At 43.6% G+C, this 24745-nt stretch overlaps 2 protein-coding genes across 2 annotated transcripts in view; both read right to left on the reverse strand.

The window, feature by feature from the left end:
* The window catches only part of LOC117876535 (complement component receptor 1-like protein), a 208582-nt gene extending 198676 nt beyond the window's left edge, over positions 1-9906 (reverse strand). Inside the window, exons 1-4 of the mRNA XM_034768797.1 lie at positions 9765-9906; positions 8288-8473; positions 3133-3226; positions 1469-1554 (exon numbers count right to left, since the gene is read on the reverse strand). Of these exons, the coding sequence (XP_034624688.1) occupies positions 1469-1554; positions 3133-3226; positions 8288-8473; positions 9765-9846 (448 nt within the window). The 5' untranslated portion in view covers positions 9847-9906. The remainder of the gene's footprint in view (positions 1-1468; positions 1555-3132; positions 3227-8287; positions 8474-9764) is intronic.
* A 5140-nt stretch (positions 9907-15046) lies between these two features.
* Positions 15047-24745, reverse strand: part of LOC117875743 (sushi, von Willebrand factor type A, EGF and pentraxin domain-containing protein 1-like) — a 243151-nt gene continuing 233452 nt past the window's right edge. Inside the window, exons 18-23 of the mRNA XM_034767083.1 lie at positions 23873-23920; positions 23370-23465; positions 22601-22675; positions 21349-21412; positions 18881-18939; positions 15047-15979 (exon numbers count right to left, since the gene is read on the reverse strand). Of these exons, the coding sequence (XP_034622974.1) occupies positions 15975-15979; positions 18881-18939; positions 21349-21412; positions 22601-22675; positions 23370-23465; positions 23873-23920 (347 nt within the window). The 3' untranslated portion in view covers positions 15047-15974. The remainder of the gene's footprint in view (positions 15980-18880; positions 18940-21348; positions 21413-22600; positions 22676-23369; positions 23466-23872; positions 23921-24745) is intronic.

The following is a 24745-nucleotide window of genomic DNA, read 5'->3' on the forward strand; positions in this document are numbered from 1 at the left end:
ACATTGCATTTTAACATTTGAAGTAAGACCCCTTTCAGATTCTGAAGGTTTTTCTTCTTTTAAGCTTGACCCAACCTACTACGTCCATTGCTCAAGGAGGATGCTCCATAAAACACCAGCTCTGGAAGAAGACCTTAACAGAGTGTGCCCCTTCCCAATATTAGCTTCAGGGAGCCAGAACCGCTTGCCCACCATCTCTAGAGGTAGTGTTGTTCCACCAGCAGAATACTAAGCTAGCTGCTGCTACAAGCAGTGTCCTGATTCTAGACTGGACATCAGCAGCATGATTGAAGTTAGAGGCAAATTAATTGTGATTCACTCCCAAAGAGCCTCAGATTTTAAGTGGACAGTCAGATTTGGGAAGGGTCAAAACTTCTTGAAGTCATTATCATGCCTTTTACTTAGGGATTGGCTACATTTGCAGATGTAGAGCGCCAGGAGTTAAACCGGCCCTCAGAGACAGCAGCAGGGAAAGCGCTGCCGTCTGTTCACACTGTCAGCTGCAAGTGCAGTGGCATGGCCAGGCCACATTAGCAGCTCTTGCAACGCCACAGAGAGCAGTGCATTGTGGTAGCTATCCCAGTGTGCAAGTGGCTGCAGCGTGCTTTTCAAATGTGGGGGAGAGGGGAGTGTGACAGGGAATGTGTATGTGGAGGGAGAGACTGTGTTTTGGGGGACAGAGAGTGTGTCAGCATGCTGTCTTGTAAGTTCAGATGACAGCAACAGGAGGAAAGGGGAAACCCCGCCATCAGCCCCCACCCCCTGCCTCTCTCACATGCACACGCCTGCCTCTGCAGCAGGAGCATTCCACAGTAATTTTTTGCTGTGTGTCCCGGAGCAGATAAGCAGGCCGGCTGTCAGAAACAGAGCTTTGAAAGGGGATATCCACGTGCCTGCAGCTGAGTTCAAAACGATGAGTGGCCACTTGACTTCAAGGGATTATGGGATGTTTCCGGAGGCCAATCACAGCACAGTAATGCAGCACACCCTCCACACTGACACCCTGGCATTTCAGCCAAGGTGCATCAAGCTCTATGGTTCTGATGGAGGTGGATTACCACGGGTGCTCCAGCTGTGGAGTCCAGGCGCTCTAAATGCCTTGCCAGTGTGAATACCTCAGGAGTTAGGGCGCCCAGGACTGATTTAATGCACTCTAACTTGCAAGTGTAGACACGGCCTTTGTGAACAGCAGGATTACACAGATACAACAGTGAAGAGGAGCCATGAGGCCTGTTGGATTATGCATATTAAACAGTGCCAGGTGAACAATCTGAAAGGGACTTTAAAAAAAATTGATTCTGTAGGAGTCATCCAAACACCATGGAGAACCACAGTAGAATTTCATTCCTCCCCAGAGTCAACTGCCATTTGGATTAAATGGCAAAGAAACAGAGACTCCTCTGAAGCACCAGCTATGCTGCACCATCTCCAGACATGGACTGTTCTTAAAACCATTAGATTAGTTTACCTTCGCAAAGTGGAAGCTCCTTATCCCAATCAACTCCATTTCCCACAACCACACATTTGGCAGAAGTTGGTCCATTTAATCTGTACCTAAAGCAAGAAAAAGGGTTCAAGTTTGTTACTCATGTAAGCAAAGAGCTAGTTAACCATCCAGAAAGATGGAACATGGTTTCTTTCTGCCAGTAGGTGGAGACAAACCATTGAAAAAGGGACACATCTAATACCATAGGACCAAGGAACACTAAGGCCAGGTCTACACTACCCATGTATATCGGTATATATACACACACATGGTTTCTGCCTGCCATCTTTCTGTGAGGAACAGTCACCCAATAGTAGTTGAGGGGGCAACTAACCTAGTTTGAGAGAGAGCCAGGCAAGTTTATGGGTGCAATTATATCATGGGGTTGCTTGTGATGGCAGGGCTCCGCAACCCCAGGGCATGTTTCCAGTGTGTGTGTTATGTTCCTAACAGCTCATGCTTCAGGATTTTAGCTAGTCCCCTGCAGTAGTCAGGCAGGGATTCCCCACCCAGTGTATTCTGAGTTGGTTTCTTTTATCTCCTTCCTTTGAACCATCAGGGATGGCCATGGCTGACGATGGGACACTGGATGGGGAAGGCCAGGACTTGGAGGTGGCATCAAGGACTCTCACCTCAGTGCTTGGCTTGCTGGTTCTTGCTCACATGCTCAGGCTCTAGTATTTGGGGTTGTTAAGTGATTTCCCCCAGGTCAGATTGGCAGTGACATTGGGGTGGGTCTTTTTGCCTTCCTCTCAAGCATGTGAGTACAGGTCACTCGCCAGGATTATCTCATATCTCACTTCAAAATCTCTCTGCCACGACAGGGGCCCGAGGAATTTGTACATTTAAGGCCTCCTAGTCTCTGCCCATAGCACATAATGGTCTAAGCTCCGGTGGGCTGTAGCATTTTAGACTAATTTTGGTTGAGTTTCGTATGTGGGTCCCTGGGAAGCGTTGGTGGCCTGTGCTATACAAGATGTCAGACTGGAGGATCTGATGGTCCCTTCTGGTCTTAAACTTTGAGACCTCAAAAATCCAAAACACCCCTGCTCAATGCAATGAAGTCACAAGCTATTTTTGATTCCCCAAGGCTTGGCATATTAACCCATAGGGACAAATGCAACAAATGCACCCGAGGCTATCCTGGGTAATACTGACATCTACAAGGGAGGTACAGACAAATATTTGCTATTGTAGAGCAGGAAGAGGTCTGCTCCTACCTGGTGCAGCATTTTATGGGCAATATTCCGCCACTAGCTCCCAGCACCCAGACAGAAACCCCTGTACCAAGGGAGAGATGGCACAGGTCAGTAAGTGCCACATGACCCCTGAGGTGGGACTCTCAATCTCATAAAACAACCCCTGCTGGATGATCCCCTGAGGGCTCTAGGCTGGGATCTTCAAAAGCACCTGAGCGAGTCAGGTGCCCATCTCCCATTGCATGACAACCGCAGCTGGGTGGCTCTCTTCCTTCAACTCCTTTGAAAAATCACAGGTGTAATTCTTGATACAGATTTATAACACACCATTCACTTCTGTCCTTGAAGTTAAGCAGGCTTTCTAGTCTCATTTTGCCAGACGTCACCAGCAGTTTCACACCAGTCTAGAGTCTGTTAATTAGTCAAAAGAAGCAACTTGCCACTCACCCTTCATTACAGGAGAAGTTTGCTGTTGCACCAAACTGGAGATCCATGAAATGAACCATGCCATTTTCTAGTTCTAGTGGTTTACATGGTCTTCCTAGAAGAGAAGAAGACTAATATTAGCGTTACCTCATATTACCTTAACGGGAGAAAGGGGATATGTTAACTTGCACCCCCTAACATAGCAAATACCATGGCAGATCAAAGCCAATGGTATTGGAGTCCACTATCTGTCCTGTACGACAGCGGTCAGCACCAAAGGCTACAGAGGAAATATTACAACTCACATTATGGATAATTTTGTAACATGCCCAGGGGAAGTGAGGAGAAGTGGAAGTGGGATGATGCTTCCTAATCCCACACAGACAGTGGTTGCCTTATATCCTGAATCAAGAGAATTAAGTTCCCCTTGCAGATTTAGTAGAAGTGCAAATATTCCTATTGTACATGTTAAGGCCCAGATCCTGAAAACTCATATGCATAATTATATTCGTGTGGGCAGACCCATTGACCTCAACTGGCAGCAATTACAAATAAAATGCAACATAATACATGGGGCAAAGGATAGATGGCATAAGTTATGAAACGTAAAAATTGATATGGGGAGCTAAAGACATCAGTGAAAGAGTCACAACTGGCATGGTTACAGACAATAAGGAGAAGGTTTTGAAGTTCCTTAGGAACAAAAGAAATCCTACTGTAAGAGAATGTATCTTGTCCACACCCTAGAGACTGCTGTAATAATATTTGTACAAAGTATGCCTTGTAAGGTATCTGAAAATTTATAGTTTACTGTCAATATTGTCCTGATAAAACGCATGGCAACACTGTATGGGAAGTTAAAAGATTTCCCTGTATAATGTTTACTTATGTTGCAAACCACAGCACAAGTTGGCAAACAGGTCTGTCTCAAAGGAATGTGTGCTCTGCTTAGTTTGCATTTAAGCAGTCATCAAGCAAGGAAAAGCAGCAGGGAAGATCTTTCTCTATAGACTTTTTATCAGCTTGGAATGTTTTCCAAGGGGCAGAATTAGCATTATAACAAAGGAGGGACAAACACTCCCAGGCACCCCTCCTCCCTCTCACTCTGTCCATCGAATCACTACACTAGAAGAGACAAAGGAAGCAGCCACTAAGCTGAAGAAGGGGTCCTCACCTAAGAAGCTTGGTCAGTAAGACTGCTGGGAGCATGTGGTAAGAAAACCTTTATTTTGAGTTTAATATAGTTTGTTAACCTGGGCACCAGTTGTGTTTCATCTTGACTTCTCTTGTAACCATTTCGGACTTATGCCTCATTACTTGCATTCACTTAAAACCTCTTTGTAGTTAATAAACTTGTTTGATCTAATCCAGTGTTTAAACTGAAGTGATTGTGAAACTCTATTTGGGTAACAATGTGTGAACATATTTCTACTGAAGAAATACAGACTTGATATGAATTTGTATTGTCCTGGAAAGGGCTGGGCAATACAAGACATACTTCTCTGGAGGGAAAAAAAACAAAAATGAATACTAGGAGTTTGTTAGGTCACCCTGCAGTATAACCAAGGCTGGTGAGAGCCAAGGTATGACTGGCTGAGACACAGCTGGGAGTGACTTGTACATTGGAAGCTGTTTGTGAGCAGTCCAGACTGGCGTTACAGCAGCAAAGCATTGTAAAGGGCACCCAGGTTAGAGGGCAGGGGTGACACTCTCATTCGTCTGGATGATACATTGAGTCTACCACGCCTAGTAATGGTACAACCCTGTTACTAAATGGAGATGGTAAAACAATTATGATGCAGGAAAGGCAGGAGTGTTCAGTAATTATTTCCCTTTTGTATTTGGAAAGAAGCACGACAACAGTGTCATCACAAGAGTATGATGAAGGACTTTCATGTCTATTAGTAATTGAGGAGCAAGTTAAACTACATCTACTAGGGATAAACATTGTTAAATCAAAATCTTGGGATAACTTGCACCCGAGCATTATAAAAAGTTTGGAAAGGAGATCTCTAGTCCACTGATTAACTTCTAATAAATCTTAGTAGTACCAGGAAATTGAAGAAGAATGGAAGAGCACTGATCTTGTGCCAGTATTCAAAAAGGACAAGCAGAATGACCTAGGTAACTATGTATTAGTCAACATGATCTCACTCACAGGCATAATAATGTAAAGGTATTGTGGGATTCATCAGTTCTAAGGGCAAATCTATTCTGACCTCTTGAGCAGTGTAGGCAGGGCCAGCTCCAGGCACCAGCGTAGCAAGCAGGTGCCTGGGGCGGCCAATGAAGAGTGGGGGTGGCACGTTCGGCCGCGGGGCCGTCACTCCCTCTTAGAGCGAAGGACCTGCTGTCGAATTGCTGCTGTAGAATGAAGTAGCGGTAGAGCTGCTGCCGAGCATGGCTTTTGGGTGGGTGGCGGGGGGAGGGGGAGGGAGTTGCTTGGGGTGGCAAAAACGCTAGAGCCGGCCCTGAGTGTAGGGCCAAATTTTCCCAATTCATAAGGAATTAAGAACAGAAATATAATTAATACCAATCAATATGGTTTTATGGAGAATCAGGTTTGTTTGATAAACCTGAGCTATTTCTTTGTAGTTACAAATTTGTTCGATAAATGTAACTGATGTAATATACCTAGACTTTTGTAAGCTGTTTGACTTAGTACCACACAACATTCTAATTAAAAAATTAACACTTCAGTATCAATAGAGCACAAGTTAAGTGGACTAAAAGTTGGCTAAGAGGGTGAGATAATATCTTTTATTGAACCAACTTCTGTTGGTGAGAAACTTTAAACTTTTCACAGAGCTCTTCTTCAGGTTTGGAATACATTTCCAGATGAAGAATTGTGGTGTGTAAGCTCGAAAGCTTGTCTCTCTCACCAACAGAAGCTGGTCCAATAAATGATATTATCTCACCCACTTTGTCTCTCTTATATCCTGGGACTGACATGGCTACACCACCACTGCATACAAGAATTGGCTAAGTGACACCTCAAGGAGCAGGCATCGGTACTAGACCTGATGCTATTCAACATTTTAATCAGTTGTCTGGATGTACACAAAAATCACTCCTGATAAAATTCACAGATGACACAAAGATTGGGGGAGCGATAAATGAGGACAGGGCAGTCCTACAAAGCAATATAGATCCCTGGGTCCGTTCAAACAAAATTCATTTTAGTATCATATAATGCAAAATTATACATCTAGGCACAAGAAATGCAGGCCCTTCCTAGAGAACGGGGAAACTGTATCCTGGGAAGTAGCAAGTCTGAAAAGGATTGAGGTGATAGACAATCAACTGAACATGAGCTCCCCGTGCATCCTATGGCAAAAAGGGCTAATGCGATCCTTGATGTAATAACAAGGGAGCAGGAGTAGGGAGGTGATCGCAATGCTGTATACATTCCCATGCGGGAATACTGTACCCAGTTGTGGTGTCCACATTTTCAGAACGGTGTTGAAAAATTGGAGATGGTGCAATAAAGAGCCCCAAAAAGGTGTTCATGGGCCTGAGAAAATGTCATCCAGTGAGAGACTTAAAGAGCTCAGTCTGTTCAGCTTGTCAAGAGAGACTGAGGCGACCTGATTACAGCATCTAAGGACCTTCTCGAGGAGAAGATAACAGGTACTAAAGGGCTCTTTTATCTAGCAGAGAAAAGCAGAATGAGAACCAAGAGGTGGAAAGTCCAGCCAGACAAATTCAAAATGGAAATAAGGCAAAAGTGTTGAATAGTGAGGGTGACTAACCATTGGAACAAATTACCAGAGGAAATGGCAGATGTTCAGTCTCTGCAAGTCTACAAATCAGGACTGGCTGTCCTTCTTGAAGATATGCTTTAGTCAAATACAAGTTTTGGGGTTCAGTAACGGGATAATTTGGTGAAATGCAAGTATCCTGTGTTGTAACAATCGCTTCTAGCATTAAACTCTATGAAGTAGCAGACTATTCACAGGGGCAACATTAAGCACATTTGTGTTGCTGGACCAGGTTCTAAGTGTCTCATCCTTTTTTGAATCCTACCATGTGCTTTGCCTCCATTTTGTGGCAGAATGTTCCACAGGCTTGTTATGTGTTTTGTAAATATTTGTTATTAGTTTTCTTGATATGTGAATCCTGATTTTAGACAGCTAAAAACTGCACATTCCTCAGTCAAGCTCAGTGGAAGAGCTTTTCTTTGCCCCTACAAGACTTATTTGTGATGCTTTCTCCCGCAGGAGACTTATTTCCACAAAGAATGAACAGTATCAAAAATTCACCATATCTATATGGAGTTCAATATAGACAGACTGTATCCATGTAAAGTAAAGTTAGGACTTTTTATGACTGTACTGAGAAAAAATATCAAAGCAGACAAGGCATGTAACAATTGTGACCTATTTACTAAAGCCTGATCAATTCAGCAAAACAAGTCCCGCTGAAGTCACTGGGACTTAAGAAGGCACTAAGTGCTTTGCTGAATCAGGGCCTATATATAAAGTATTTTCTCAAGCCAGCAGGCCAGAGTAGGTGAGTCTAAGGCTATTCAAGAAAGTCCCATCAGTATTCAATACGACAAATTAAATCATAATTTAAAACATACTGTAGTACTGCATTTACTAGGGACTTCTGCATGGAATATAGCATATATAGTCTTGAGATGAGGAAACTTGCAAATATCTTATTGTACTCTTAGCAATGAAGCCAAGAGAAGTATTCTCTAAGTTTTGTTATTAATTAGTATTTTGTCCAAGTTTGTAACACACATTATTCAGTAATGGGTTTACTTTTAGTACAGTGAATTCAGTATATTTCCTTATCAGGGATACAGCAACTACAATTTTTCAAAAGAGACAGACACTTGCCACACCAACGTGTTTTACTTTATTCTAACAGGTTTCAGAATGGTAGCCATGTTAGTCTGTATCAGCAAAAACAACTAGGAGTCTTTGTGGCACCTTAGAGACTAACAAATTTATTTGGGCATAAGCTTTCATTGGCTAAAACTGACTTCATCAGATGCATGGAGTGAAAAATACAGCAGAGAGGTATAAATACACAGCATATGAAAAGATGGGAGTTGCCTTCTTTTCATATGCCAACAGAAGAGAGATACCCAATAGAAGAGAGATTCCTAACTGTGTCAAGATGTCTTGCACATCAATTGAAATGGAAAAGCAACAAAGATACTCACCTACACAAAACTCAGGGTCTACTGACCATGTTGAATTTGCAAGACATGTAACGTAAGGAGACTTTCCAGAGACCAACATGTATCCTGGGCGACAGGAGTATTTCAGTTTGGTCCCAACAGGATAGGAATTGTTCACTGCCCCAGGCAGCTCAGCAAAACTCAATCTTGGAGGAGAATCACAATTGCCTAGCAATAGAGACAGACAAGGAAGGGAAAAAGTTAACTACGAAAGACATTCAGTAGTTTGTTGTAACGGAACACTTGTTTTTGAGAAGCCACAAATGATTTTATTGGGGACAATTTGGATGTACTTGTTTTCATTAGAGCCTTGAAGCTAGTTTACTGAATGGCCTTGATACAAAACTGCAGTACATTCAAATTTTATATTATTTACCATGTATCCTTCACCCTGGGCATGTAAGGTAACGCAAGGTAAGTACATTGTGCAAAACAGGACATTCCTCCACCTCACAGAGCTTATGATCTAACGCAGGACAGGCTCAGCGAGACTGTTGCAACCATACAGAGTGACATGAAAGAAGGTGACGTACAGGACAAAAGAGACCAAGAGTACATGAAACATGTATGGGGTTAGAAACAAGTGAGAACAGGTGGTGGAAAGCTCTCTCTGAGACAGCGGACTTTCATATTTCTCATGAGATGCATGGAAACTGTATGACAGGCATGAGGACAAGTGCCAATGAGAAGCAAAGTCGGGAAAGTAACTGAAATTCTTCCCGATGTTCTGTATTGTATTGTCTAAGGGGCAACCGATCCTAAATTCTCAATTACTGAGGGACAATCTTTACTCATTGCTATATTTGCTTTCCACAAGCTACTCTTAGTATAACCTTTTATGGGCAATGTACCCAAAGAATTGGATGCTAATACCTTAATCGTATCACTGAATTTATTAACCTTAATTTGGGATACTGCAGATTATGTACTATATGGACCTTATGACTTTCAAACCAAATTTTGTACTTTTGGGTAATTTAAGCGTTATACCCAGATGTACAGACACGTTTTTCTTACCCTGTGTATTAGATCATTTTAACATTTGCTTTAATAAAGTTTTATATCTATTTCTATACAGTCACAAACCTAAGACTACAACAGGGGAACTTGCTCATGTTATAATCTTTAGGCGTTTTATACCCCAAACTTCGTTTTACTGACACTGCTACAGCTACAACAGCGGCACCTTTACCTGCTGTTCGAAGTGGCTTTCCCCCACCCCCCCCAACCACGGACAGGAGACACCCCCAGCAACAGGCTCTGGGCATTAACACTCTCACCAACGGGGCAGAGTTTGACCTCCCAGGCTGAGATGCGGAGCCCGCCCCAGGTGCCGGGCTGGGACTCTAGGCTCCGCTCCCCGCCCGGCACCGATGGAGGGGCGGGCGGAAGAGAACCGAGGGGATTCTGTGCCCGGGCAGGGACCGCCTGTGGCCCCCCTCCACCAAGCCCCACTCACCGCGAGCCCCGGGCAGGGGCAGCAGCAGCAGCAGCGCCAGGAGCCCCCAGACGCCCGGCGGGCAGCGCGGAGCCGAGACCATGGCGGGGCCGGCGGGAGGAGTCACGCAGCGAAGGCGGCGGAGCGGACCCAGGACAATCCTTCCTTGACGACGCACCCGCGGGGACTAGACCGGCGCCTGCCGTCAGCGGAGCCAGCGGGGGCGGGGCCATCAGCGGGGGGCGGGGCCATCAGCGGGGGGCGGGGCCTGCAGGCTGCGGGGCGGGGCCTGCAGGCTGCGGGGCGGGGCCTGCAGGCTGCGGGGCGGGGCCTGCAGGCTGCGGGGCGGGGCCTGCAGGCTGCGGGGCGGGGCCTGTGTCACTGCTCACACTGGGCGCTCGCTGCCTGTGCCGCGGGGCGGGGCTGCGGGGTCAGCCCAGAGATCGGCGCCCGCCGCGTGCTCCAGCCCCTGCACCCACCGCCCCAGCTCGGCCGCCGCCAGCAGCCCCCGGGCCGCTCCGCCCCATCGCCTCTCACGGGCACACACAGCCCGGCTGTGTCCCGTGGCGGGCCGGCGCCACTTCCCCCTGTCCCGGCGCTAGCGCCGAGGAGCCCCGGGGACAAGCGCTAGGCAGCAACAAACCCACCTCAGCGCGCTTTGCTTTCCTAGAGGAGGAGTCGGGCAGCCCGGCCGAAATGCTGTTTGTTTAAATAAATATTGGCTTTGGCAGACTGGGCACACGCTACTTAATCCCCTACAAACATTGGTGCCACACCTCGAGATTGCGGCTGGCCAATACAAGGCAGCGGGTAGCTGATCAGATTTTATATATATAAACAAGCTACTTCCCCCTTTGCTTCTAGCGAATGTAACGCCCAGGTTACACCACCAAGGAGCGAGTGGAAGAAAGGGACCGGCCTGGGTGATGGTGATTGAATCAGCACTGACGCATTTTCCCCCAACATCTCAGTGTCTGTCATGGAGGAATCAGGCTCTGATCTCAGAGCTGTGGCGCTTCCAAAGTGCTGGGGTTTGCTGCTAATCCGACACAAGGGGCTAAATCAGTAATTCTCTTTTGTACCGGTGACCCCCTTTCCCGCAGCAAGCCTCCGAGTGCAACTCCCCTTATACATTAAAAACTTTTTAAAATATTTAACACTATTATAAATGCTGCAGGCAAAGCAGGGTTTGGAGGCTGACAGTTCACAATCCCCATGTAAGACCTTGTCACTCCCTGAGGGGTTATGACAAGCCCCCAGTGTTTATTTTTACCATGTCTCTGCAAATGGATCATACAGATTGTCACTGAGAACATGATATTTATGTCATCCACATGTGGGTTGGGGAGGAGGAATAGCTCAGTAGTTTGAGCATTGGCCTGCTTAACCCCAATGGTGTGAGCTCAATCCTTGAGGGGGCTGCTTAGGGATCTAGGACAAAAATCAGTACTTGGTCCTGCTAGTGAAGGGAGGGAGCTGGACTCAATGACCTTTCAAGGTCCCTTCCAGTTCTGTGAGCTAGATAGGTATATCTTCATATATTTTAGGTGCTTGTCTAAGACGCATCAGCCCTCTGCTGCCAGAGGCTTGACCCTTTGCAGCACTGCAGTTGGTTTCAGTGGGGCTCCATGCAACTACCGGGTCTGCTCACACAGTATAGTTTGCAGGAATTGTGCTTACATTTGTTTTATGTTTTAAATAAAAAGAATATCATATTTTACACATCTCCTTTCTGCGGAACTCAGAGTGGGGTCATTACTTTGATCTGGCCACAAAGGCTAGCCACAGTTAGTCAGGCAAAGCATAACCTGGTAATTGTGAAAGAATTATTTACAGTTAGGACACCTGTTCCCTTTATTTCACTACAGACAGAGCTGCTGGTGACCCTGTATGAGGGTGGCGATGTCTTTCAATTACAAAAGAGTCTTGTGAAGATAGATTTTCTCAACCATCGCCATTGTTTGCAGCAGTCCTTTGAAATTCAGCAGGCAGAAAGCGCTCAGGGTAGAGACGTGCCTTTTTTTGTGTCCCTTCCCAGGCAATTCCATACATGGTTGGCTGAGATATCAACTTAAAAAAAAATCACCAGTTCCCTTGGCTCACTTGCATGTCAAGAAAAATGTTGGCAGCCTGCCAAAAAAACCCCAACACAAATCCCTACACTCTGCCACTACAGCAGCAAGACACTTCACTAGGCGTGCCTGGGAGCTACAATGGGGTTGTGGCAAACACTGGTTCTGGGGCCCCAACCAGCCCCCATAGGTAGCACATGGGTCGTGGTAGAGCGTCTCCCACTCTGGGGGCACCACACTAGGCAGGAGTAGGCATAAGTGAGGAAGCCAGGCCTGGGCTCTTCCCTAATTCAGCTGTAAAACCTCGCCACTTCTGGAATGAGACAACACTGGCTACAAATTTATGGAATGAGCTGTGTAGCTCTAGGGGCAGCGATCTGTGCTCAAGTGTCAGATATTGCTAGTTCATATCCTGCTGATGAGATGTATAAGGGGTTAGAGTTGCACACAATAAATTTTTCAAAAATACTAGGAAATTGTATACAGTAAGAACTCCTGCAGCGTATAGGGACTGCAAAGGGAGGGGTGTGGTCCCCAGAGGAATTCCCCCAGTGCAGGGAAAGCATATGCTGGCATAAGCAGCCTGAAAGCTGCCTCATGCAGCGCCTGGTGTAGGGTACTGCCAAAGGCATGAAGCGAAGTGGCCAGAGCACTTCATGCTTTGGAATTCTTGGCTGCAGGGGAACCCATTGGCAGCGGCCGTGGGAAAGCTGCTGAGGGTTCTGTGGGGTTGTGACTATTCGAGGAACAGGGGGGAGTGGGACCCGTGTGGGCACATAGTGCTCTACGCCTAAGGTACACAGGAGGCTGCACAGGCCCTCAGAGCCAGAGGAGCCCAGAATCGGAGAGGTGTAAAGGGGACTTAAAGCCCCGACGTCCTTGTCAGTGCCTTGTGTGCCACGCCTCTTGTGAACGGCAGCACAGAGTCTTGCTCATATCTTTCAGTTGCAGCACTTCCTGGCAGTGGTCATGACAAGGCATTTCTGTTCTGGCTCTGAACACTCACCTTCAACATAAGTGGCTCTCAACCATACCAGCCTACTGTACCCCTTTCAGGAGTCTGATTTTGTCTTACATACCCCCAAGTTTCACCTCACTTAACTACTTGCTTACAAAATCAGACAAAAATATAAGGGTATCACAGCACACTCTTACTGAAAAATTGCTGACTTTCTCATTTTTACCATATAATTGTAAAATAAATCAATTAGAATATAAATATTTTATTTACATCAGTGTATAGTATACAGAGAAATATAAACAAGTTATTGTCTGTATGAAATTTTAGTTTGTACTGACTTCGCTAGTGCTTTTTATGCAGCCTGTTGTAAAATTAGGCAACTATCTAGATGAGTTCATGAACACCCTGGAAAACCTCTGTGTACCCCCAGGGGTATACATACCCCGGTTGAAAACCATTGCTCTACATCATCTAGGAGACAACGTACGTTGAGGTGCCAAAGTACCTTGTAGCTTTCCACAAAGGTATGGACACAGTCTCCTCCCTCGCCTCTCACACATTCCTAACACAGCCAAGTTCATGAAAGAGAATTCCATGTGCAAAACATTCAACAATCAGTCATTTTGAGCACCAGGTAGTTGATACTTTGTCTTTATATTTCTAGTTAGTTTTAATAAGGAACTTGGAATCCCATCGGCATTGAGGGCGTTCGGGGTCAGACTCTCAGGGATTGTCTATATCAGAAAGTTGTGCCAATTTAACTATATCAGCACAGGTAGAGTCCCATAGTGCAGACTCAGTTATATCAGTACAAAGGTGTTTATAGCAGTATAGCAAATCTCGTATGGGCAAGGGTATAAGTTACACCACTCTAACTGCATCCATATTAGAGCTTGTACCAGTGTAACTATTCTGCTAACACATCACACATCTAATGGAAATAGATATACCAGTCAAACTTTGGACCAAGCTGTAGTGCAATGTACACCTAGTGATGGGTGAGGAGGCCAGTTGCCCTGAGTGCCAATTTCCAGGCAATTTCCTGACTATCTCTCTCCTTAAATTTGTATCTATGGCCTTTCACATAAAAATACATATTTCCAAAGCCACCATAGAATAGGGAGATACTTGGACCATAATGGCCTTCGTTTATTGACCATTGGGGCAGACTGCAAGGCTCTTTTTCCCTATCCAGAAGAAGTTTTGGATTGTTTTCAGAATTCCAACCTTTTTAACATTTGTGTTTGCCACTGCATAGCAAAGAAACACCTGGAAGCAGGAGAGAAATTAATCTTAGTTCACTGAACTCCTCCTAGCTGTAGTCTAGTGCACAGGACCAAAAATTTAGTTGTTTAAAACAAGTACATGGATGGGCCCCTGGTCTGCCCCACTATGTCGGGAGCAGGGATGTTGTGTGAGGGCCAAGGGAATAGGTGGGGATGTGGATGGAACCAGGGTGGGGAACATGTATATTCCTTCATTGATATCTCCCCTGCTCTAGGGAGAGAGCTGCCTCTGTCTGACAAAGCCTGTGTTATGCATGCCAGGATCTTCTGTAGAAGTAGCTCTGTGGCATCTCGCCTGGCCAGTTCACGCCCTAATGGGAAGTGAGGGTGGGGGAAGGACTGCAGCTGTAGTTAACTCCATAGCACTGATCTCAGCTCTGAGCAGTGGGGATCTCCTTCCTCTGACAGCGATCCTGCGGGAGTCTGGCTAAACAGAACCGAGTCAACTTCTGACACAATGCGAAAATCCCTTCCACAAGAGTAAAGATACTTATCTGCAAGAGGAAAGGAGAGAACTTCTTTCTGTTCTGTAACGAGCTAGTGATTAGATGAGAGCACAGAGCTAGATCTCAACATCACTTTTAAATACTTAATGAGACAATATCTTATTGCTAAATAAAACTCAGTGCAGCTTGCAGTCACAAAAAAGGGTATAAATAACATTTTAAATCTTTAAATTTTGTAAGACATATGCCAAATGTTTGATTATATACACCTCTTCTGAGCATCAGTTGAAACATTTCCTGAATATAAAAAAGCTTATTTTAAGATCTACAAGGACAGTTTTTGACAATTAACATAAAAATAATGTGGGCACTAAACCACTGGAGAACTTCTCAGGAGGACACTTTTGATCTTACTGCTTATTTCTTATAAGAAAGTGCTAGAGGATTGCAAGGAAACAAATGTTATTTCTTATTCTCATATTGAGAGAATTTTTAGCAAATCAGTAGTGAGTATTCTGAGCATCTTTCGAACCACATGTAAATTCACATTACTTTTAATTTTCTCTTAGGGGAGACACACTAGATATCAAGCTTGTGGTAAGAATACACATTGTGGAGCAGGTAACAAAAGTTGGCTTTTTTCTGTAGTATCACTTAAAAAAAAATCCGTAGATGGAGAGTAAATCTGAAGAAAGGTCACATGAAAGCCAAAACTATAACTGGATTCAAAAAAGAATGAGATAAGTTCATAGACGATAGCCAAGATGGCCAGGGATACAACCCCATGCTCTGAGTGTCCTTACTCGGATTGCCAGAAGCTGGAACTGGCTGACAGGGGATGATGGGTCACTCGATAACTGCCCTGTTCTGCTCATTCCCTTTGAAGCACCTGGCTAGATGGACCATTGGTCTGACCCAGGATGGATATTTTTATGAAGAATCTACAACATTCCACCTAGTGTCTGGCATCTTTACATTTGTGTTTAAAAGAGTAATACGCACTCCATGATGGAAGCTTGTAAATAGGGATCGGAAGAGGTTCTCTTGCTGTCTGCAGTTAAAGCCACAACTCACAATCCAAACCATGCCACGCTCTGATGGTGACTATGTTCTTTAAGGGGAAACATTTAGCACTATGGAGAGACCAAATAAGCAACCAGCTGTATGTTCAGAAGGGCAAGCAATTTTGATGCTGCCAACTGCCTTGCTTGCTTCAGAAGCCATTTTCAAGGGCAAGAGCAATGATCCACCTCCGGTCTTTCTGCTTTACTCAAATGCAGTGGATTCCTACTACAAGTCCAGCTCAATGGAAGAAAGAAGTTGTAGTGAAAGTTACCTGAGAAGGGTTTTATTTTCACTAAAGAAATTTCAGTACAAATGTATGACATTTATTTCCTAACTTTTCCATGATTTTCTTCCAATGTCTGTTCATTTGTAAACCAGAGTCATCAGCCGGCATCAGCCATTTATACTGCAAAAGGAAGATAAACAATTAAAATGAAAATAGTTCTATACTTCAGTCTTACACACATCTTTCTTTAGACTTCAAAGTATTCATTTAGACTAAACTTTTCATTGGTTGGATTTTCAGTATTGTCAGGAACAAATACTTGTTCTTGTATTATGTGTAACTGCATAGAACAGAAACATTTTAACTCATTTCAGGTTAAAGCAGAGGTTATGGCATTTTTTTCGTAGTGCAAAATCTTAGAAAAAGCAGGAAAAAACACGTATTCTGATGTCACAGGCTACGGTTAATTTTTCAGCAGAAGTAGTAAGTGCAAGGGACAAACAACAAAAGGTGACTGATGACAAGTGTTGATAATTACACAAGCTAACTAACGGAGAACTAGGCTGTCCATGAATCTGCTTTTCTTCCCACTATAAAACAAAGCTAAGCTGGAACATTCCTCTAGAAGTTCCGCTCTGCACCAGGAATGGACACCTACAGAGATGTTCATTAGGGGGAGGGATAGCTTAGTGGTTTGCGCATTGGCCTGCTAAACCCACAGTTGTGAGTTCAGTCCTTAAGGGAGCTATTTAGGGATTTTCTCTGGGGAGAAAAAAACAAAAACTGTCAGGGCCAGTACTTGGTACTGTTAGTGAATGGAGGGGACTGGATTCAAGGTCCCTTCCAGTTCTATGAAATAGGTGTATCTCCATATATGTATATAAACAACATTTTTATAGCAGGATATTAGTTTCTTCAGTGTCTAGTCACATTGAATATTCTTATTTAACAATGGACCATGTGTATGCTATGCAAAATACTGTCTAGTCCTTATGAAGCCCACGTGAGATTCTTTATCGTATATATTCAACGCAATTAAGCAATTACTTTAGTTCACATACCTGTTTTAAAGCACCATGTACTGTAACTACACACTCAGAGCACCATATCATCCATCTGAGGAACTAGCACATGCAATGCTGCCTCCTTATAGATGAAATCTTTTATTTGCTTATAATCTTTCTGGTTTTATATATTTATTTTTCACCCAAAGAACAACATATGATTTTCTCCTTCATTCTTAATAGGGGACTATGGAAGGCTACTGGGAGCACATCAGAGCTCTCCTCTGCGCTCCACACTGGCTCAAAGCAGCAGAAGCATGACTTGAAAAGCTAGGGGGCTGAGGTTTGAGTCGAGGGCATGTATCAAGGAGTCAAAGGTTCAGAGGGTTCGTCTACACAGGGTAAAGGGCGGACCCAGGATGATGTTGCCTTGGTGACGCACCCACAGGGTCTGACTTGGGCTTCTAGCATGGCCGTGGCTGGCCCATGTCAGCTGACTCAGGCTTGGGGGGCTCTAGGACCTTCGCAGAGCCCCAGCCAGAGCCCACACAGCAATTTTTCAGCTCCAGAGCCTGAGCCCTGCGAGCCCCACTCAGCTGACCCAGGCCAGCCACCAGATTTTTTATTCCTGTGTAGACATTCCCAGAGAGAGCCTGGGCAGCAGGGCAGGCACTCACCTTGGCATGGCAGGCTAAGGAAATGGTCAGGACAGTGTCCCTGGTCCTGCTTCCCTACTCTGGGCACCCTAAGCAAAGGCTCGCTCAGCTCCCAGTCTTCTGCTCCTGAGAGGAAATGCCGGCCCCCCTCAAAATGATGTGGCTTCGCTCAGCCAAGTTCCATTCCCTGCCTCCAGGTATGTCCTCTGCCCAGTGCCTAGGGGGTGGGGACACAGGAAGAGCAAAGCCCGGGCTGCCTGATTTCACACTCTCCCCAGGCACTGAGGAAATATTGCTCGGGGGGACGGGGAGGACATAGATCAGCCCCCGCAATATTTCCACTGCAGAAGCGCTAGCCCCCACTGGCCCTCCAGTTCCGCCACCCCAGTACTGCTTTCCCAGAGAATACCGGATCACATTCAAGGTTTCTGTCCTTATCGTCAAGGCACTCCGTGGCCTGATATCTACAGCACTGCCTAAGGCCCCAGGACAAAAATCATGTTTGACAACTACACTCCTCTACAATAAATATCAAGCTCCTCTGCATGGGAGACGTAACTTTCTCTGGAGCTGGGCTGAGACTGTGCAATGAACTTCCCCAGAAACTACACAAACCTTATCACCTTCCACTCCAAGTGAAAGACGCATTTCTTTGACCTGCCGTCTCTAACAGATACATAACAGAATTCACGTTAAAAAGCCACCACGTATGCTCCCCGCCCTCCAGAGAAAACCTACCAACAAAAGACAGTCCACTGGACTCCCTTCTCCCCTCGGGGAGAGGATCAGAGAATAAACACCACATGACAAATGTTAGTCACGATGCTTAATGTGCTAGCGAAAGGTGCTCAGATACGACGTTGATAAGCAGGGTATAAGAACCTATATCATAACAGAAGTAATGAAATGGAAATAACATTTATATTAGACAAATACCTGTTTCCAACATACTGCATTTAACAGACAAAGCACACAAAGTCTTCAAGTTTGCTGTGGTTGCAGAAAAACATAGGCATGCAGTGTTTTAGTAGATAATCAATCAAATATTTTTGCATGCAGTGTAGTTGTAGCCATCTCAGTCCCAGGATATTAGAGAGACAAGGTGGGGGAGGTATTATCTTTTATTGGACCAACTTCTGTTGGTGAGAGAGACAAGCTTTCAAGCCACACAGAGCTCACCCACCTTCTCTCTCTCCAAAGAAACATTTTTGTTCATGACATGGAAGAAAAAAGAAGAAATAACCCATAGAAGTAATTTATATTCTCAATTTGTATTTAGTATTTTAAACTTCTACCCTACTCTCTCAGATGACATTTAAACAGACGACCACCACACCACCTGCATACTTTTGGGTACAGGAAAATATTTTTGTATAAAAATAGATACCTTTGAAGATCAAATTACATTTTGTTTCACTCACCTTGAAATCGTGTTGTTGTAATTTGATGCTTTGGGGAATCCGGATTTACATTGTAAGAACTGAATAGCAAGAAAGGAGAGAACATTTGCTGAATAAAATATGATCACATAACAAACAACTTGAATTTAAAGTAGTTTTTTTTTTAAAAAAGATGGAGCCTTTTTATAAAACTAGAACTGTTTAAAGAAAAAATTGGAGGCTGAATATTAGGAAAATATTTTGATTGTAAGATGTATTAACCAGTAGAATTCTCCAGCAAGCGCAGTGGTAGAAGCATTACCGTTCTGGAATTTTACAGCTAGCAAGGACAAGATACTCAAAACATTGTGTCCTTCTGTAAAATGCTTCTCAAAATAAAACAAACCATGTTTGCAAAATCTTATGTCCCTTATACTTTTCAAGAACGTAAAAAATTCTCACAGGGATTACGTTTTAACAATACAGAAAAACAATATTCAGCATCAGGCATTTAGTTTTTAGGTGTATGTGTGTACCCTTTATAATTGTCCTTCACCAAGAGGGGTAAGTATCGTACAAGTAATTTCACAAAACTAGCAATATTTTTGCCATTGGAACGAGGTCTCTTAGTCAGAATGTTATTCCCACACAGAGTCACTTCTGTATAAGTATAATTTATCTTGCAGACTCAACAGCTCAATAAAAGCAAGAACAGATTAGTATTTAATTTGCTTTTTTTGTCTGATGAGCATATATTTTGCTACCTATATTTTGCCAGCAATATACAAACAAGACTGCAGTAACCACATTTAGGTTGGTTCTCTTTCAATATTGTTCACAGTGAAATTCTAGCACCCACTAGATTTCATAGCATGGAAGACATTGCACATGACAACATGACGCATGAGAGTCAACAACATTGGATTACTTCTACTACAGTAAAAGCCCATTTCTGCTGGGTGAGTATCTTCGCTTACGAACTGCCAACAATGGATATTTTATTCAAATGACATTGCAAACTGGGCTTCTGAATATAAAGCTTATCTTAAACAAGCTACCTGCTTGATGATCATGACAAAACGGAACAGGATTGCATGATCATAAACTTCACTTCAGTGGGATAAAGTCCAATAGTCCACACTATTAAATAAGCCTCCTTAAAAACACTCACTAGAATGAAACATATAGTGAGAAATGAGAAGGAAAGTTGGAAATTCTAGAGGTCAGAATGGATTTCTGAAGAATTTCGTTCTACATGTTTAGGAGGGCATTGGACCAATGATTGTTTGTAGGTTGCTGCAGTCTATTAGCTTAGTCAGTGCTTGGAAATTAAATTTATTTTATAAGCTTAACATCACTGGCTTTACTTGTATGGATTCCAGGGAGTGTCGTACTAGAAATCTCATTCACCATAGAAACAATCCCGGGCAGGTGCTTTTTAAAATTAAGTTGTAAGCCATGTTTATGTGGAAAGGCAAATATGCAAATCTTTTCACAACAGTTAATAAGAGATGTGTCACCTAGAAGGAGTAACCAAGTTAATCAGTAAAAGGCAGACTTCACACAATCCAACATGTCAATAGCAAAATTAATCTTTAATTAAAATAAAAATTAGATTAAAAATAGACTAGATATTAGGTGTAAGTCAAAGGCATCTCAGTATAAATGAACCCCAGGGGAATATTATTCAAGTGACTATGTTATAAAGCAGAGCAACTATTTAAAAAGCCTTTACACAATATTATCTGGCAGTGATACAAAGAAAGCCTGTACTGTAAGAACACAACTTCATGAGTAGTTCTACACAAATCCCACTTTGGGTTTTTAATTTGCCATATTGATGTTTTGCAGGTTTGAAGACTGAGATGCCCTTATGAGAAACATTCCTGAAGGTGCACAGTTTGGGCCTTAGCCATAGCCACTCCATGTGCAGAATTCCTGCTGAAATAAACTAGAGCGCGGCTACGGGGTTGTGTCCCAGTGCGGTGCAACTTAAGGAACAGACAGGGAAGGGTTAAAGGAAGCAAAAATTTGAAGGGGTTTTGGACCAAACCACAGCAACAAAGAACTTCTAAATCTAACCGTTACATGATGCCGACTCTCATTCTAGTTTCAAACGGTTAAATCACAGTGACAGACAGCTCTGGGACTCCGAGAGAGGGCAGGATCCCACAGCGTGGGCTCCAGTCTGAGCCTGAACGTCTACACAGCAATTTTCAGTCCTGCAGCCCTAGCCCTGCGAGCCCATATCAGCTGAGCTGGGCCAGTCGCGGCTGTGTTGTGGTTCTTTTATTCCAGACCAACTAAACAGCATTCCTTCAAGGCTGCATTTTCAGAGCACCATATATGTAACTTTTCCTGACATCCAGGTACATGCAAGAAAAGACAACCCCTGCTGAAAAGGTAGAGTAAATCTCAGATGAAATACCTGTTCATGCAGTAATGAAATGCCATGAGGATAAGTTGAAAATTAGTAAAGAATAAAAAAAAAATATCTTCGGCTAGCTTACCGGTTTTTCGTTTGGTATTTTCGAATATAAACAATGACGATAACACAAATACAAATGATAAAACCTTGAAGAAGAAAAAAAAAACAGGTATCAGGCAATGAAGTTATATTGTATTTAACATTTTGGTAAACACAACTAGCAAACTTCACAGATAAGTAGTAGGGAAAAGCCACTCTTGTATCCCAGATCAAAAATCATGAGATGCCCTTACTTATCCAGAAAATGGTTTGAATGTTGGATCTCCCAATTTATCACATCTTTGATGTGTCAATACACTGCTGAATGTTTAGATGTTTAACGCATTCAGAATAATGTTTAGTACTCAGTCTACTTTACATTCAAGATGTTCAAGCTTTACATCATCTGTTTCCCTTCAAGCACCTCCAAGCTGTTTAAGGAATAGTCATAGGATGTATTCTTATGTCCAAGGTTTAGTTTGGCTTATTTAATTTCTTCCTTGAACTGATGAAATATTTGAAAGAATAAATAAAAATTAGAAAATGAATCCATCCGCATGTGTCAGATTCTCTCAATCTTGAATTAGCAAATGAAAACCTCTAATCACGAAATGACTAAACACTCACGCTCTGGTAAGTGGAGCCCTTTGCACTGCAGACTGACTAACTGTACGGTGGGAACTTCATTTATATAAGTAACAACTTTCTTATTCCCACGAGGCTAGACTATCAAATCCAACCTAGGAAGGGCTTGCTTGGATCTTCTGACAATTTCCCTTCCTGGCTTCTGTCCTTTCCATTGTTGGTGAGCACCAGACAAACACGCGGTCTAAGTGTGGAGGAAGTATTCTCACCAAGACAGAATTACAGAAGTGAAACTTTTCTTGAGGGAGCAGGGGGGCATGAGATTCTTCACTCCCCTTCTGTTCCCCAATATTGTGAACACAAATTTAAGACAGAATCACAGCAGCTTTCTTAGCTCAGGAAAATGTTGTGAATAAATTACACGCCTACAGACAGAGAAAATAAATTAGAGTATTAATACAGGCGTCTCTCCAGGGAACGGCAGTGCAATCTCAATCATGGGCATAGATTTTACATGGAACCCAAGGGCAAAACGTTAGTCAGTGGCAGAGAAATTCAAGAATCCTAAATCTAAGGACCTTTAGGAGTTAAGCAGGAGGCGGGAAATGAGACAGAGGAAGTGCAATATTCAAATAGCCTGGATTGTGGACCTCAAAACACAGTCATAGCTTTAGTGTATCAAATTATTTTTTCACTATTAAGTTACTTACCGATGGTGATGATGGCGATGCCGGCGATGCCGAGGCCGATGTCGGCAATGCCAAAGTGTGTATCAATGCCAGACCCTAAAGAGAACAAAAATGTGAGCTAAAATATGAATCCATATTCATGTCAATAACCTACAGGAACTCATCCACAATCCATGCATATGAAGCCACACTTAGTACCCAAGATTATACCAGAGATGAGTGAAAAATCAATGGAGTCTCATAAAACTCTACATTATAAAATGAATAATCATTAGCTACTGGAAACCATGATCTGAGTCCTCGAGAACCTCCCAAAGAAGAAAAGCAGCTTTGCAAGGGATTGCATACATACATATCTTGTAATGCAGGCAGGAAAACGGTTGCAAAAATGGATGAACCATCTCAGTTTAAAGGCTTTCAACAATATAAACCAAGGGATGTTAACTATTCTCTTACACATGCGTCTAGGCTCTCATTTTCCAAGCCTGCACTGGCCAGCCATGTGTTTGCCAAAACACTGAGTAAACACAGAATCATGACATGTGGGCCGTCTAGATGGGGTATCATAACATGCACCCTAGCAAGTTGTCATAGGTTACTGTTAGGGTACGTCTACATTCCAATTATAGACGTGCAGCTGGCCCATGCCTGCTTTCTTGGGCTAAGGGACTCAGGCTAAGAGGCTGTTTAACGGTGATGCACATATTTGGGTTCAGGCCTTTGACCCTCCCACCTCACAGGCTCCTAGAACTCCTAGTATGATAAATGCAGTGTACATATTCACTTGTACCCATATTGTTCATGATAACTGTAGATGTAGGACTCAGGTTTACTGATGGCTTCAGTGTTGGCAGAAACACACAATTTGGGTTCTTTTTTGTTGTTCCTGTATAAGTAAAGCTAAATGAAAAACATTTCAAAAACCAGGCAGGAAACTGGCTAATAGAGAAAAAAGAGTTAGAGGGGGAAAAACGCACAGAAAGAAATCTAGCTGATTTAGAAACGAATGTATAGTTGCGGTCTCCCTAAGTTACTGACTAGAAGGGAATTTTTATTTAATTTCTTCATTTTTGGCAGAAATTCAATGCGATTCCAATCTCATGCACATAACTCAGCCACATGGACCAGCAAAATTCAGGGGTTCCTTAGTGTGATAGACTTGAAAAACAATTGAAAGGATGTGGCCAGTTCCAGTTCTGAAGCTCCCTACAGCCAGGCTTCCCTGCTCACCACATGCATTGCGCTACCCAGTCTAACAGCTCAAGTGTTTTCTCTCTCCCCTCAGTACCTCACCTTCCCCTTCAGGTACAGTAGAGATGCCAGCTGTGTTCAGTGTAGAACCTGTACAGAAAAGAAAGTTTTATAAAATACTTGACGTGCTCTCCCCACAACTGACTATTTTAAATACCAAAAAGCCGGCAGAGATTCCAGACATGTAAAGACATCAACGCCCAGAAACAGACTGGAGTGAAAATTATCTTGCCAAGCACAGGACAAAAGATATTGAATTTTAAAGAATCAAATCCACAAATGCTCACATTGTCTCCCCAAAATATTTGAAGAAACCCCCCCAAGCTTGACAGTGAAAGCACTGTCAGGCTCAATAACTGCTAGAGACAACCCCCTCCTGGTGTTTTACCCACTTGATTTTCTCTAATATTTCGCTCTGTTGGGTATACCGTCAAGTCTGCACAAAGCAGAAGATCCACACGCATTAGGTGCATTACCCCTATCGTCATTCCAAGAGCTAATTCTCTCAGCTGTAAATTATCTACTCCTGAATTCTCATCCTTGGGAGAACCGTATGGATTTGGAGACTAACTGTCTTTGTCCCAGTTAAATTTACACCAAAGTAAGAGAGTTTGTGCCACTGAAATGGTCAGAGCTTGGATGCCATAGAGCGATAGAAGATTTTCACACACCAGCCCCTACTGCAGCCAATAGTGTTGTTATTACGTGTGTCGCAATAGCGCGTGAGGGCTCAAGTCATGACTCAGGGTCCCACTGTGCTAAGCGCTGTAGAACCACACAACACAAAGGAGGTCCCTACCCCCATCGGTCTCATTAGAGCTGCCATCAATCAGCCCAGACAATAATATTCCTTAACCACAGTATTGGCCACATCATTCTCCTTTTGAGAGGAATCAGAGGAAAGGGCCAAGATCA

The sequence above is a fragment of the Trachemys scripta genome, chromosome 4, assembly GCF_013100865.1.
Source record: "Trachemys scripta elegans isolate TJP31775 chromosome 4, CAS_Tse_1.0, whole genome shotgun sequence".
NCBI lineage: Eukaryota > Metazoa > Chordata > Testudines > Emydidae > Trachemys > Trachemys scripta.